This window comes from Lissotriton helveticus, chromosome 1_1, assembly GCF_964261635.1.
Source record: "Lissotriton helveticus chromosome 1_1, aLisHel1.1, whole genome shotgun sequence".
NCBI classification, from domain to species: Eukaryota; Metazoa; Chordata; class Amphibia; order Caudata; family Salamandridae; genus Lissotriton; species Lissotriton helveticus.
The window spans coordinates 1834134920-1834151787 of NC_136057.1; the positions used below are offsets into that span (position 1 = coordinate 1834134920).

Sequence of the window (16868 nt, forward strand, 5' to 3'; positions counted from 1 at the left end):
TGCTTCTTTTTTGAACCGGCTTCGTAGTCTGTTTACTAGTTCTAAGCAATTTTTTTTTCATCAATTTATGCTTGGCAGAGAGGCAAAACAATTTTTGGCAAAAGTGCAGGACCCGAAATATTTTAAACGTGTAAAATTCAAGACCGCACGGGATGCAGTACGTATCTGGAATATGATTATGATTAATTGTGAGACTTCTTTTTTTCACACTGACCTGTTACTTTGGGGTAATCCTGGACTTCCAGGGATTTTTAGTGATAATACTGGACGAGATTGGGCTAAATATGGTATTCTAAAACTGGGAGACTTACATGGTTCAAGTGGCTTCTTACAATTTGAAACTTTGAAACTTTTGTTTAAATTACCGGAAATGATGCGTTTTAAGTATATTCAAATAAGGGACTGTTTAATTCGTAAGATGAACTTGATATCTGTAAGTAGCTCAGATTTATTGAGTTGTTTTTATTCAGCAAATCGGAAATCATTAATTAGTATGGGATATAAGTGTTTAAATCAGTGGCGGCTGGTGACATTTGAAAGTGGTGAGACGGAAACTGATAATCATACTGCACCGTAGCGAGCGAGCGTAGCGAGCGAGCCTGAACCCTCTAAGGAGGGTTCGGGGGAATTTCCCCCCGAGAAAATTTTGAAAAAATAGTGGAAAAATGGTGCATTTTCAAGCAAATTTGAGAAAGCAGGAAGGTTAATAAAGCAATTGTGAAAGTGCAGGTATTACATTATTAAAGAGCTGTCATATAACATAGGTAGCTGCTTATTCAGTATATAGGGTGACCAACTGGCATAGGTGCAAATTCAGGACGGTGAGTGTAAAAATTCAGGACAAAGGGTCAAAATTCAGGACAAAAATTGAGGACAAAAGGTCAAAATTCAGGACAAAACTTCGGGACAAAAGGTAAGTTTTACAGATACGTCAGAGGTGGTCGCGCAATAGTATATATGTAAGTAAATAGACAACCATCTAAGTACAAGTCAAAATAGGTTTATATTACAATCGTGCACTTCACGGTTTTTCAGTATGGCTGCAGCTTGCTGCCTTAGACAATTCAAAATTCGCATCTCGCTCCAGCAGGTACATTAATCACCAGGCAATGGTGAACCACACCTGAATATAAGTGAAGCCGCTTTTATTGTTGATTGAAAACTACTGGATATATAAGGAACTTTGCAGTGCCAGCCCCCAGTAAAAAAACCGCTCCCCCTCCTTTCCAGCCTCCCAGGGAAACACCAGATGCCCGGTCCGGCCAGTCCTGCCTTGCTATCACACTTCAATAGTGCCCCTCATCTTCACTTAGACCGTCTCTCATGTGTATTTAATTTCTCTTATAGTGTTACTCATCCCAATTATGTAGGGCAGGGTGTCAGAGTGTGTTACATCACACACATTATATAGAGACAATGACTCATATTAACGTGAAAGTCAATGTATAGGAAATGCTACTTAAGATAATGGGTGCTACAAGGTGTAATCATTCTTTTATCTATTATTCAGTCTTTCACCATTCATTCTGTCCTTTCATCTATGTGCCCATTTATATCCAAACATATTCAACAATTTGCAAACCTATCCACCATATATCCTTCCATCCATCATTACACTCATCCATCCCTCCATCCACCCTTTCAGTCATCCATCCATACAGTCATCCATCCACTCTTTCACCCATCCACTCTTTCACCCATCCATCTATTCACTTATTCATCCAGCCATTTACCCTTTCACCCATCCAGCCATTCATTCATTCACTTACTCATCCATCCACCCAGTTACTTATCCTTCCACCCATTCACCCTTTCAGTCATTCATCCAACCTTTCTCTCTCCATCCCCCTTTCACTTATCCATCCATTTTTCCTAGATTCAAACTTGTAAAAATGGGGGGTCGGTCTTTCTCCCATCTAGGTCCCAAATCCTGGAACGCACTACCTATCGCCATAAAATTAGAGACCGACTTATTCTGCTTTCGGAAAAAACTTAAGACCTTGCTCTTCCAATAGATGTGTCCTGTCGCTCTAGCTGGTTCATTGTACTGTTGTTGTGTCTTCTCTTTCTACTTTTGTCTATCCCTGGCGCCGGGAAACCCATTGCGGGTAGCTGTTGCGCACTATAAGTTCAAATAAATAAAAATCCATCCATCCATCACCCACCCACCCATCTACTCATCCATTCATTTATTCCATCCGTTGATCCTATTACTCATCCATCCTTTCACTCATCCATCCATCCGTTCTCTCATCCATCCACCCTTTCACTTCTTCACTCATCTATTCATCCTTTTGTCCATCTACCCCTTTCTCTCTCCATCCCCCTTTCACTTATCCATCCATCCATCCATCATCCACCCATCCATCTACTCATCCATTCATTTATTCCATCCATTGATCCTATTACTCATCCATCCTTTCACTCATCCATCCGTTCTCTCATCCATCCACCCTTTCACTTCTTCACTCATCTATTCATCCTTTTGTCCATCTACCCCTTTCACTCACCAATCCATACATTCACCATTTCACTTATCAATTCAATCAATCCTTCCTTTCACTCATCTATCCACCCATTCACTCGCCCATTATCTAAGCTTTCACTCATCCATCCATCCTTTCATACACCCATCCACCCTTTTACCCACCCATCTACCCTTCCACCAATACATCCATCTATTTACCTTTTCCCTCACCCATACTTTCACTCACCCATCCATCCTTTCTTTTACCTATCCATTCACCCTTTCATTCATCCATTCATCCTTTCAGTCATCCATCCAGCCATTCACACATTCCTTCACTTATTTACTCACCCACCTTTTCACATTATGAGCTGAGCCTTTGTCTACAGAGTTGCAGACAGAAGAGGCCCATGAAGAACTTCACCCTCGCTGTAGTTCCTAAAGCAAGGGGTGGGGTGGGGTGGGGGAAAGTTCACTATGCCCCTGCACATAGGCAGTCTGAAAACGTAGAAGTCATGAGTCACACATGATGCACAGTGCCAGGAAGTGAGGTGACTGTGACATGGTGTTGTTTCCAGGGCTTGAAGTGGTGGAAAAAACTGGGGGGTCTCTTCAAAGGGGGTGTTCGATGTAATTAAGGGCATAGTTTAAAACACCTAGGTTAAAAATCAGCGCTAGCGTAGTGTTCCGCCCTACTGGTATTATGTTGTTTCTGTCATTGCATCCAGATATATAGTACAGCAAGTATCATTACACCAACAAAAACCAGGACTATTGGCTTTGTCAATGGTTGTTAGTTGCTTAAAATAAAAAAAAAGGAGCAACCATGGCTTTGTTGGATATAATATTGAAAATATTTGAGTTAAAAAATGATGAGACAGTGAAAGAACGATAACCCGTTCTTTTTAACTTATTTTACAGGCTTCTTTATATACACTGTTTTCTCACGTTGCTAAAGTTGCAGCATTAGCGTTTTGCCTTTTATTTTACAGAACGCCCTGCTGTACACCGAGGCATGAGGAGGCCACCACATGATTTACCAGCCCAGACTGCCCCATTGACATTCTGTGTGTGGCAATCAGCCCCATACAGAATGACAATGGGCGGGGAGGGGCTGCTCTTTTGCTCAAGGAGGAGCGCGAGGCGCCCCATCAGGAAGGTGAGGCCTCTCACAGGGGAGCAGTGCTGCTCCCTGTGATGGCCAAAATTACAGACAAAAGGCGTCCGTAAAATGTTTCCTCACGGACAACGGACGTGAGGTCCAAATTACGGACTGTCCGTGAAATTTACGGACGGTTGGTCACCCTATCAGTATAACCACAGAGCTTCATAACAGACTTCAAGATACAATGCTGAGAACCCCACAGATTGTTTTTATTTAAGCTGCAAACAACAAATGAACCAACTAAACAGGTCACAAACTATCACCATTCAACATATTTACTTTTTGTATCTAAATTCTGCACCCTATGCCAGAAAAACCAGGACAGCATTTCTTATCCCACTAAATAGGAACGTACAGAGGATGAATTTAATCTCCAGTCATCAAACCCCCGAACCCTCCCCCCCCCCCACTGCGCCGTGCAGTATTTTGTTTCCCAGTTGCACTTGGGGATAACATGATGACCCTTTCTGCTAGTGTAATGTCCGGGCTTCTGATTTTTAGCTAAATGTGAGAAGCTCGGTGTCACCTTCTACTGTTTCATTCACTCAAGTTTCACACATTACCCACATGTTCTTCCTCTGTGCCCACCAGGCGTGCAACGGCCATTGTGCTCAACGCCCCCCCCTGTGTGTGTCAGCCCGGCTGAGACATCTTCCCGAGCAGACAGTTTTTGAGCTGCCACTGCCAGCCGCACCCTAACACTTCACAGGTCTTTAAAAGACCATGTATGTGTTAACGAGGCCTCTGCCTATGGCCGAAAAATTAGCTCCCCCCCGAAATTTTTATCAGCCATAAGTCTCAGCAGTAGGCCCACTGAACTACCTTACCAATGATGCAAGGCAGCAAGCGATTGAAAGGTTTGAGGCAAAGGTTCTTAAACAGAGCAAATACCTGGCCTCGGACCTTCCTTTCCTGCTTATTGACATGCTCTCTCTGACTAGAGCAGGATAGGGGTTGATCCACGTCTTAGTGTTTGGTGCTCTCTCTGGCCAGAGCTGCCTAGGGGTTGATCCGAGTATTAATGCCCCAGTACTCTCTCTGACTAGAGCAAGCTGCAGAAGAAACCCCAAAATAGTTTGTAGAAGCAAAATGCCTCAGTGTACTCTTCTACAGTTTCCTCTGGGCTTTACCTCCTCTTGAAGAAATTTTAACGTTTAAGGTTCTTCAGAAAAGTTCCTTTCAAGTCTGCCAATGCTTTTGGCATACTTGTCCCAATCACCGGATAATCCACATGGAGCATTCACAATGGGAAGATTGTCAAAGATGTGTTGTCTTTCTTGACCGAGGTGGCAGAAAAGTAATGCTGCCTTGTGATTGGTTTCAAAATCTTCACCATCTATGCCCAGAAACATTTCAACAGGTACATATCCATGACTTCCACTTCACATGTGGTTTTATAGGATGCTGTGAAAATGGCGAGATTTAAACTAAGTGATGAGTGAAAGCCATCTTGAAGCATAAGCAGCAGAAGCAAAAGATGAAGCAGCTGAAAATGCCTGCAGATCAAAGGCTGTGAAGATACACTAGTGCTTATGGAAATCCAATGCAATTATATTTAAAGTAAACAATACAGGCCAATCCAAAATGGCTGACAAGGAAACAGAGTGAGGATATTCTGTGTAATGAAACTTAACACAATCAAGATGGCTGACAGCGAAATAGTGTGAAGATAGTTTACCAAATGGAACTTAGTCCAAATCCAAGATGCCAGATAGTAAAGTGGCATGTAGATAATCCAACAGTAGCATGTGCACAGCCAAAATAGTCGAAAAGTACCCCAAACCGTGATTGACAAGCCCAAATGATAACATCACCAAAGGGGAAAGGAAGGCACCAGATCAGTACACAGCTGTGTGCATGTGACTGGGAAAATCACTAGGTTGAAAACTTGCCTGGAAACGTGCCACAAACGTAGTACACACCAATGTACCCTCTAATTTAATTTCTCCACGTGCAGTAAGAAACCCTCTATGTGCACACTTCCCATTGCCCTCTGCAAAACACCTCCTGGGTAAGCTAGCTGTAGGGTTGAGAGAAAGATAGGAGTGGTCCTTTGTTATTCTTCATGCAAAACGGTACATTTATAAAGTACTTATAGCAAAATGTTTGCCAAAACAGATTTTATTGTACACAAATAACATGACATATCATAAAAGAAGCAATCTTCCTTCTAAATGGCAAACTGTTTTTCAGCTTCCTACCAAATAAACACGTACCCACATAGCTCTCTTACCAAAAAGATCAAATTCCAAATATGGCTTGCTCCAAGTTACAGAAATACAATAAATGCTGAAAATAAAAACAAACACAGCAAGAATACCAAAGCATATTTTATATTGCCCACACAGTAAACTGAATTCTATGCTGCTTTGCTCTGGGGCTCATAATGGTGATGGATTAAAGGAGTTAGCGGCATGCCATCGTGAAGTGGCTAGAAATTAACTCAGCCAATAAGGAGGTTGTGGACCTAGGCTGACCACTTTAGATTAATGGCAATGTTTGCCACAGGCAGCAATCTAAGGACACACAGTTGGCAATGCAGTTCTAGGCATATCTCTTTTACAATAACATGACATAACAGAAGGAAGGATTGCCTTGTGGAAGAAGGATTGGGGGAAATAGGCGCTTAAATCTCAAGTCTCTCTGACAGGGGTTGATCCGATTATTAATGCCCGGTGCTCTCTCTGGTCAGGGATGCAGTCGTGTGGTGATGGCTGAAAGGGATACAGTCACTGGGGGCGATAGTGAGCATAGATGCAGTCAGTGGGGCGCGGGAGGGGGAGAGAGGGAGCGATGCAGGTATTAGGGTGATGGTGAAGTGATGCAGTCACTGAAGTTTTTATGGGCAGGGGTGCAGTCACTATGGTGAGGGGGGATAGGGATGCTGTCGATGGAGATGATGATGAGGAGGGTGGGGTGGGGGGAGCTGTCACTGGCTGTAGGACCTGGAGCTGTGGGCTTGGGCTGAGACGGGGGTGCTCTTAGAATGAACTGGGACTTGCAAGGCGATGGGGGCAGGGTCAAAGGGCACACTGCAGAGCATAATTTTGATAGCCTATACTCTAGCGCATTCGTGTGCTACACAAGAAGAAAGGCAAGGGTGTGAATTTAAGGATTTAAGGATACCGATGTGTGCGGAGAGCAGCTGCGAGCCCTGTACTGGGAGCGAGGATAACCAGGCAGGATTAAAGTTCGGTAGCCGCCCTGGAATATATTGAAGCTCTGAAAACGGTCACGTGCTCAATGTTAAGAAAGAAGCGCTACTTAGCCCATTTAAAGGAGCAATTAAAGCGCTTTGAAAAAAACCCGTCAAGTTTCCTGCCCTTTTTAAAGTTCAAGCAGCAACATTGACGGACGGTACGGTAGAGGATAGGATTAGGAAGCAAGCCTGGCACTGGTTAGGGAGGGATGGCAGAGGTCGTCAGGTCAGGAGGCCCCCACCTCGCATAGTAAAAAACTTACGGTGGAGGACGCGGTGTCGCGGTGGTGGTGGTGACGGGGACCGTCCGTAGGCAGTGGCACACACACAGTGTCACACGACGACGAGTCACTCTCGGACTCTCTCAGACAGACTCTCTGACTCTAGTGACTACTTTTACTTTCACTTAAGTGCGGCACCATCCTGCTGCATCAGCCAATCCTGGCGCAGCGTTAACAGCGCCACTGCGCCAGGATTGGCCTACGAGCAGGATGCTATCTGCCCATGATGAGACCAGGGCCCCGGGTCCCTGCCTGTGTCTCTTAGTGGTTAGGGGAGGGAGGGACCACTGTACGCATGCGCGGGCCAGTCAAAATATTGAGGACTCCTGGATTTCACATGCGCAGTGTGTACAGTTACTGTAGTACACACTGCGCATGTGAAATCCAGCAGTCCTCAGTATTTTGACTGGCCTGCAGTTACTCCGCTGTTCTGCTAACACTCTATGTCGCAGTCCCGCCCCCGACGGCCCACTTCCTATGCGCTGCCCGATTCCGTCGGGCTTGTCCCGGAGACGATAGCGCGATGATTTATTTCACAAAATCCTATGATTTTAAATCATGCATGCATGCATGTGGAGAAGTGTGGCTCAGGGGTTAGAGGCGGCAGACCCGGAATCTGAGATCGGTCCTGGACCAGGGTTCAATTCCCCGCCCCGGCGGGTCTTGGGCTAAAAAAAATTCCACGGACTCGATAATTCTCGCCCCGGTGCCTCCTCTACTCACGGGTTCACACTCTGCAACTCTGGGCAACAGCTTGCTTAATCTCCACAACGGCCCCTCGCGACGGGATGCCTGACTTTCACCTTGTGGATACCCTGATATCTCACAGGGGAATACCAGGAAGGGTTCCCTAAGCAAGCGCCGGGACACCCACTGCGGGTAGCTGTGCGCTATATAAGCTCAACTACATTTACATTTACATTTACATGTTGCGCGGTCGTCCATGGCTAGTGGGGCAACGCCCCAACGCCCCCCATGGACGCACCGCCACTGGTTTAAATCAAAACAAGCTGGATGAAGCTCCTCGTTTAGCGATAAAATGGACTTCCATATTAGGATTTAATGTGACAACTCAGAATATTACAGCCGCTTTAGTAAACATTAATAAAGTGACTCATTCATCTAGTCTAATGCTTCAATCGTACAGAACAATATCTCATTTATACTATACACCACTGAGAATTTCCAAATGGGCACAAAACAATCTGAGCAGCGACCGTACTAAATGCCCTAAGTGTGGGCTGGTGGCTGCAGATATTGTACATATGATCTATACATGTCCGGTATTAACAGGGTATTGGTCGGTAATAGAAAACATTTTATATAAAAAAAAGTGATTAGTTCTGCATTATCAGCTGCCTCAACTTTACTTGCTATATATCCCTCTAGCACTACCAACACAGATTTGTTAAATATACTTCTGACCAGTGCTAGATTGGTTATTGCGAGAGCTTGGATCTCCCCGAACCCTCCTCATACAATGGAATGGTGGGCGTTAGTTAATGAAATCTATACTATGGACGGCTCAATTGCAAGGAACCGGGGGATAAAAGCAGCCAGGAAGTTTGTTAAAATTTGGGGCACCTTTTTAGAATAGTACATGACTACAGAAGACACTAATAGTAGTAGGCCTCAGGGAATATATCTGTGTTTTTCCATTTTGTCATTGTTGATACAGGATTATATATCATTTATCCATTTGCTCTCTGTTCTGTCTTATGGCTACATTTGAAGGATGTGTAATGCAAAGAGTCTGGCATTACTTTATTTGTAATTTTGATCTGTACCGTTATTTTATATTATATGTTTTGTTAAAATTGTATTTGTTGATCACCTTGACCTGCTTGTCAATAAAGAATAAAAAAAAAATGCAATTATATATTTCCACCCACTAATGGTAGAATGGTATAAACTAAAAAGGAAGAAACAGAAAGACAAGCATTAGAAGGCTGAAGCAGATTACATATACCTGCCATAATTGGTCTTTTTTCACTCCATGGTCTTCAATGAAGCACCCCTCAACATTACAATGTTTTAGTTCATACTTCACAAACAGCCTCTTCTGTGGTGTAACAATCAGATTGCTATTTTTAATGATGCAGCAGGAAAGTGTTGGACAGGGATCACTTGTGACAAGAATGTTGGTTTTCTAAATTATTTCCCCCCATGTTTAACAGCAGGGGGAATATCCTTCTGAGTCGAGGTGGTAGGAATGTTACGCCTCCCATTCAGACATCATTGTCTGAGTCGAGGCAGAAGTGGTGCTACAGCTTTCATGGCAGACAAACCCTTGTAAATTGGTGATTACAATTTACAAGTGCCCTGGATTAGGGATCTGTTTTTCCATCACCTGATAAAATCTTGGGCCCAATTTATTAAGAGCTTGTGTTTCCCTTGTGACATGCAAGGGAGTGCAAGGCAACACCAGCTCTTAAATCAGATTTACTATGCCACACCGAGCGACCTCGCGTGGCTCTGCATGGTATTGTAAATCTGGTGTAAACGAGGCAGCGCAAGTCACTGCCTTGCATTATTCTGTGCTGGGAAATCTTTCCATTGGTGGAGCATGGGGGTTGACACACATCCACCCATGTATTTTGGCGCATTCCCAGATTAACTAACACTGGTAAACCTGGGAATGCATCAAAGTTCTACTCCTTCCCAAGAGAAGTGTAACAAGGAGAATTATCTTTCCTCATTATTTAATCTTTCTAGTGTGCTGCATTCAGCCCTGAGGCATTTCTGCAGCACACATAGAAAGAGGAAAATCCCTCAGAGGATTGTTTTTGTTATGGGGCATTCCTGCCCTCTCCATTTAAGACAACACAGCTAGTTTTCTTGCTGCATTTCCTCAAATCTTTGTAGATCTGCACCCAGATATTCTGGGACTCAGAATGTATGTTATATGTGAAATAACACCAAATTACAAGATGCCCAGATAGCACTCTTCGTAAACCACAGCTATATCGTTAAACGCCTCATTTATGCTTCTCATCATGAGATCACTGCCTGCTCTTAAAAAATATTTTCAATGGCAGTCTCAAAGGGGAAGGGGTCCCCATTTGAAATGGGTGGTAAACTGTGAGTGTTTTTGGCCGCAAAACAATCTTACATTGAAGTGTGAGTTGCAATTAGGAAGGGACGCCTTTAGCATGCCCCTTCCTAATAGCAAGTCGCAAACACTATTTTGCGAGTCAGTAAGAGGTCGCAAAATAGGGCAGACTTATTTTGCGGTTGCAAATGGGACGATTTCCCATTTGCAAGCGCAACAAATGGTCGTACATCTGGCCCCTGTTCCCTTGTGAAGTTGATCCAAATATCCGAGACAAGCACAAAGCGAGAGATATGTGCTCACAGTAGATAGTTATCTGCTGTATAACATTAAAACTGGCCCTATCTTCATGTCCTCGATGACATTAATGCCAAAAACATGGATTGATTTATGAACAGTGAGTGAGTGTTAAAAATGTTAAGGAAATGCATGTGAACAGTTTAGTTCCTCTTTTTTTCAAGTTTTACTTAATCTTGCCTTCCTAAAGAGTTAGCTATTTAATCATGTTGTTTCTGTATTTTTCCGTTCATACTTTGAGCCGTGCCAGGTGTTTATGAGGGGCTTTGATTGCGAGCTCTGATGCTGACGCTGGCGCTGAAGTCAAATCAAAATGCTTCTCAGTAGATTTGCCTCTCCGCAGAGCACACACAACGATGGTCATGTCATCGTATTCCAGCTGTAATTGCAATGCTGTGAAAATGTGTGTGATGGGGTGCACAGATTGCAAAATATTTACAGGGCAAAAGCAAAGGGAAATAAATAGCTTTAATGTGAGTGAGTGAGTGCAGTGTATGTTTGGAAGTGGTGAAGTGAGCGAGATGTGAGGTAGTGCATTTGGGAAAGAGTGAAATGAGGGTGCTGAAGAGGAAAGAGAGGTGGTTGAAGATGTGCAGAGAAAAAGGACATATACATCTAATATAAAATTCACATAACAGAAGGCCAAAACTCCTTCCACAAGCCTCAATACTATTGAAATTTCAGAAATTACACATTTTGAAGGTTAATTATTTATTACAAATCCTTGTTGTCACTCATTTATCTTAAACAGCTAACAACCACTGACAAAACCAATCGTACTGACAGGTTTTAGGTGTAGGTCAGTTGTGTTATATGTGTTATATATCTGAATGTAATTACATCTCAGTGAGAAACCACCAAAATACTGGTTGAGTAGCACACTATGGTAATCACAGAAATGTATTTTACATGTTCCCTTTTAGAGAGCCCCCACATTTGTGATCCTGCTTGAAGACCTTTCGTCACATATTTCTATATGGCTGATTGCAACCAGCAGCTGTGAGTCTGATCTTTCCCAAAGCCTGCTTATAGCATTTTCTTCCAAAGCTGATGCTGCATGCATTGCAAGACACTGGGCAAGCACACACTTTAAAAGGCTGAAGTTGTTGCATTGTACAATTTGCACATCACAGTAACTGTTGAACATATTAATGCAGTAAAATACAGGGCAGTTTTAAATGTGTTTAATATTTCAAGACTATACATTCCCACTGCTTTATAAGCCTTGCTTTATCACTAAATTAATTTGCTTTAAAATGCACTATTTGCAAATCTTTTTTTCAATTTTTTCTTTGGAGTAGGACCCAGCCTGGACCCCACGTTTGTCCATTAAGCTTGCTCGCGTCGCTCACTATATAAATGTCATACTAAACTTTTTCGCACTGCCACTTTCAAATGTCACCAGCCGCCAATGATCTTTTATGTAGAGGTTGCAGTGGTGTCATGGGACTGCCACGCTGATATGCCCTCCTAAGCTGAGGTGACATCATTGTCAAGATCCTCTCATTCAGACGGCTTGCTATCCATGCTGTAGTAGTGTCACTTTCTTCAATGCAGCTATCTCCTAACTTGGTGGAACAGTGGCATCATGACTGATTTTTCAGACTGAACTTCCTGCACCAGGTCTGCAGTGGTTCATTGCCACCCATGCCACCTAAATGTCCAATATGGAGACTACATCAGTGTAAAGGCCTCGCATGAAGCCATGCTGTCCTCTGCACAGGATGCCGTAGGTATGGCTTCACATGTAGACATTTCCTCCTTTGCAAAGGCGATAGCCATAGCATCCAATGCAGACATGCCTTCCTATTCAAATACTGTGGGTGTCATCCCTCTCATATCGGGAAGTCCTTCTCTTTCAAGCCAGTAAGGGGTGCCACAACTACCCATGCAGACATCTATTCCAAGTCAGCAGTGGTCTGATGACCTGTAATACAAACAACCTTTCCCATGCCCTGGAAGTAGTGGTCCAATGCCCTCCCATGCAGATGTCACTTTCTACATAAAGACAGCAATGATGTCATAGTTTCTCTTGCAGAGATATCATTCTATATTGAAGCAGCAATGGATTCATAGCCTCCTGATGAAGTCACGTCCTTCAATATGGAGGTTTTGGTGTTTCAAGATCATCCCTTGTAAATTGAATCCCTACATCAAGTCTGCTGCTGTGCCATGACATACCATGTAGACAGACTCCCTCCTCTAACAATCAGAGAGGTAAAGGGGTTGTTTTGGATATCTACGTGTCTACTCCAGCCTATGTCCCCTAAACAGTTTTGGCATCCACAGCCAGTGCATACACTTTGCTACTCTGTGAGATAAATAATGAGAAGGCTCTTTACTACCAGCTATCTTCAGTATAGCAGTTAATTCTTCATTAGTTAGGGGAGGTCCAGGGTTCAAACCAGTATCCCGTAGATTCTGCACCATGTACCCAATAGGACTCCTGATTAAGTCCCGGGTGCGGAATAAACACCCCTACATCTGGGGATGTTGTATCAAGACCCTACTGATCGATTTATTTTGATTACAGTGAGGCCAAAGATGTTGCTTCTCTTTTTCCAGTAGGTCAGTGCTTCCAAATCCCTAGAGATGGCAACATTGCTCAGGTTGTAGCTTGACCTGTTGCACATGTGAATGGGGTAAGACAATGTTCCTATGTTAAGGGCATCTTTTTCAGGTCAGATATGGTAGCTCTCCCTTAGTGATATTATTGTCCATACTGTCCATACAGAATGCAGCAGACATAAAAAGAGGAAAAAAGGAGGAGAAATATATTTCTCCTCGTTACACCTCCCCTGGGAAGGCCTATAATTAGGGTTGGTAAATCTGGGAATGTGTAAAGAAAATGGTATTTGCGTGTGGAACACCAACTGCAGCGCCCATGGAACGCATCTCTTGCACAGAGTAATGCAACACATCGATTTGCGCTACGTTGCATACTCCATATTTAAGAAGCCATTCGAAGCCACGCAAAGTGGCTTTGCGTGGCTTCATAAATGTCGCTTTGAGAATTGTGTTGTGCATGTACAGTGTTGCATGATGCAAGCATGACACAAGGCCCTCGTAAATATGCCCCACACTGTTTTTCCACAACAACACTGAAGAGCGCTAAGCAGCAGAGAGAAAGATAACGGGGTAAGGGCAAAATAGCATCATAATTTCACCATTGGACAAATACCTTCACACAGAATGCGTTGGCATACATCCTGCAGTGAAATATTCGTGGATCATTTTGGTAGGTAACTCATCGTTTTCAATACGATTTTCACTGTTGTTTAACTCAAGAAAGACCCCAACACCCTTATCTTTCTTAACGCATAATGGTACATATCTGCACCTCACTGGTCATGCTTCTGCATGGAATTTTTCTGGGTGATTCCCTGACAAGTATAGTAGCTCAGCTTTACTTTACCCAGGAGAGTATCATAGTGGTTTCGCCAATTTGCGGTACACATCAGCAACTAGTCCTACGCGCCTCCTACATGTGCCCTTTGCTACCAAATAATCTCACATCTGCTGTAACCTCCGCAGTCAGACCAATGAGAGCTACATGGACACCCTGATCAGACGACTGCAGCTCTACTCCAGGAACCTGGAGCACCTGGTGGAGGAGCGGACTGAGCTGTTCAAGGCGGAGAGGGACCGCGCCGACCGCCTGAACTTCATGCTGCTTCCAGGGTAGGTTCAACTGTCTGTCATATGATATACGGTATACATTTATGTAAGACTCCCCTAACCAGGAGCTTTCACCCAGTGTAAGCTTTGCCTTCTCCTACTGAGTTAATAGAGTTTATCTTTTTCCCCTCGCCATCAGTCTGAGCCTAATTTTTAAATAAATTGGTTCATGGGCTGAAAGATGTTCTTAGGAACCCACCCCATGCCTACTTCTACCACCATGCTACACATCCTGTCTCTTTATCCCACTTTTGCTGGTTGTTTTATTCTCTGTTTTCTCCCTTTGTCGCTTTTACTGATCTTTCTAGTTCTACTACTGTTGCTCTTTTCTGCCTTTCTCTTTCTTGTTCTGGGCCAATGTCTGATGATGAAAATAAAGTCCCTGGGCGCAATAGAAAGGTGCTGTGTCCACCACATACAGTTCCAGGAACAAATTAACTACTGCTTCAGTAGGATCATCAATGGTAAAGACACTTGTTGGAGACATAGCTGAAAGTTACCTGCCGGTGAGGGAAGTACAGAACATTTACTTTCTTAGGGCCTTATTCATAAGATTTTACAGTAGGGTAAAATCACAGGCATTCCTGCTGCGCTGCCTTACGGCAAAAGAAAAGGGCAGGAATGTTCCATATCTATCAGATATGGCCATTCCTGTCCTTTTAACCTGCAATGGCGCACAATTGGCAGCCATGCGCCAACGCAGGAACCTTTGCGCCATGGTGTTGCAGGGGTGATTGTTTTGTGCACAAAAGCAATCACAAAAGGCTTTTTCCTCTTTCTATGTGTGCTGTAGAATGCAGCACACATAGAAAAAGGAAACATGAGGAGAAATATAGGTATTTCTCCTCTTTGCGCCTCCCTTACACCTTCCCTGGGGAGGCGTATGTTTTTGGGGCTGCCTCAGAGGTACGATTCCTCGTAAATTTGGGGCAGTGTCAAAAAGCCATGGATGTTGCTGGGAACGCCCATAGCAACACCCATTGCACGTCCCTTTACCGCATAAAACTGTGTTAAATGGAACAATATTTACAAGGCTGCATTAAGCCAAGCAAAGTAGGATAGTGCTGCCTGGTAAATATGGAGCAGGCCCCTGCGCCACCAGAGTGTAGCAAAAAGTGATGCTCCCGTGGCGCAGTCTCATTGTATATGAGGCCCTTAGTGTCTACTGGCGATTAGAGTTTTCTTTCATTTCTTTTTTATAAAGGCACCATATAGAATAGTATTCATTCACATTGTGTGTTAATCTTCACCCTGCAGAAGAATTAATGTCACTACCATGAGTTATTTGAACTACGTAGTAATAATGAGCCCTCATAGGTTCTGTTCTAGTGCTTTGCGTGCCCTCTGTAAATAGTTCAGCATTACATTCTGCATTGTTCTTCACTGCAGACAATGTTTTCCTCATTCCATTTTTGGAGTTCTCACCCATCCTTGCTTTTTAAACTGCTTTGCATATTGGACCGCACCACACTCAAAGATTTTTTGTGTTTTGCATTCCGAAGGCCAGTGGTGAAGTCTCTGAAGGAGACGGGAAGGGTGGAACCAGAGCTCTTTGAGGAAGTCACCATTTACTTCAGCGACATTGTGGGCTTCACCACTATCTGCAAGTACAGCATGCCCATGGAAGTGGTGGACATGCTCAACGGCGTTTACAAAAACTTTGATTACATCTTGGATCACCATGACGTCTACAAGGTACTGCCAGCATGAGGGTGGGTGTTTGTGTGTATGTGTGTGTTTGTGAGTTTTTCAAAAAGACCCGAAAGTATTGTTTCAGCTTTGTTCATTGGAAATCACCAAAGTTGAGTCTGGAACCAAAGTGGATCACCCTGACCTGGCACTTGTGTGAGCTTTTACACAGACATGAGCACCACCCCTCTCAGTAATTGTTGCTTGTTAATATATTGCATGAGTAAGGTGATCTGATTCCCAGTCCTGGTGGGTATGCTCCACTTATCTGGATATTAGTGGACGCACTGGAGTAAGGCTGCTAACATGGCTGTCAATTTTATTTTAAAAACGCTCTTTGCACTATTTGCATGCTTCAGAGCAGTTTAACTGTTTCCCTACATTCCTCTTCTCTCTGTTTCTTTCCCACTGCTTGGGCCGCATCTCTCGCATTCCGCACTACTCCCTGGTCCACCGCAGGAGTTCCCGTTTGCGTGGAGGGAGACAGCGGAAACAATTGTAGGGCACTTCCAGGCTACGTGGGAGGTCAGAGGAGTAGCTTCTCACTGCCACTATAAAACTACATGTTGCACACAACGCGCAGCCCCTGCGTGCATCAGGCGCGCCAAAGTCAAGCCCGTCTGCGCCCGTCTGCGCCCAGCCGTCGCCAGGCCCCCTGCCTGTCCTGGAGTCGAGCAGAAAATCAGACAGAAACGTACATATTCTAGTCAGGATCTCCTCGATATCAGATGAGGCAAGCTGTTGATCTGCTCTTCCAACCAACATGATCAATCTAGGGTACTCCGGTTATGGAGGGGCCCTTCACATGTAGTCTTGCCAGTTCCAAAGCATAAGACCGGAACATAAGTACTGTGCTCCCAGGGCCTCTGACCACGGCCAGGGGAACAGCCCCCCCTCTAGTAACCACCCACTCCCAAACTGCCTTAAAGCATCCTGTGAGCAATCCTACTCACAGTTGGAAGGGTTTCTTAAGTAGTGTTAGATCCTTACCAAAGCATGCAGTAGAGGTCTGGGATCTACTTTCCTCTTGGAACCCGGAT

General features: G+C 44.0%; 1 protein-coding gene across 1 annotated transcript in view; it reads left to right on the forward strand.

The window, feature by feature from the left end:
* Nucleotides 1-16868, forward strand: part of LOC144753527 (guanylyl cyclase C-like) — a 632982-nt gene that overhangs the window by 472302 nt on the left and 143812 nt on the right. Inside the window, exons 21-22 of the mRNA XM_078641183.1 lie at nt 13996-14142; nt 15642-15834. Of these exons, the coding sequence (XP_078497309.1) occupies nt 13996-14142; nt 15642-15834 (340 nt within the window). The remainder of the gene's footprint in view (nt 1-13995; nt 14143-15641; nt 15835-16868) is intronic.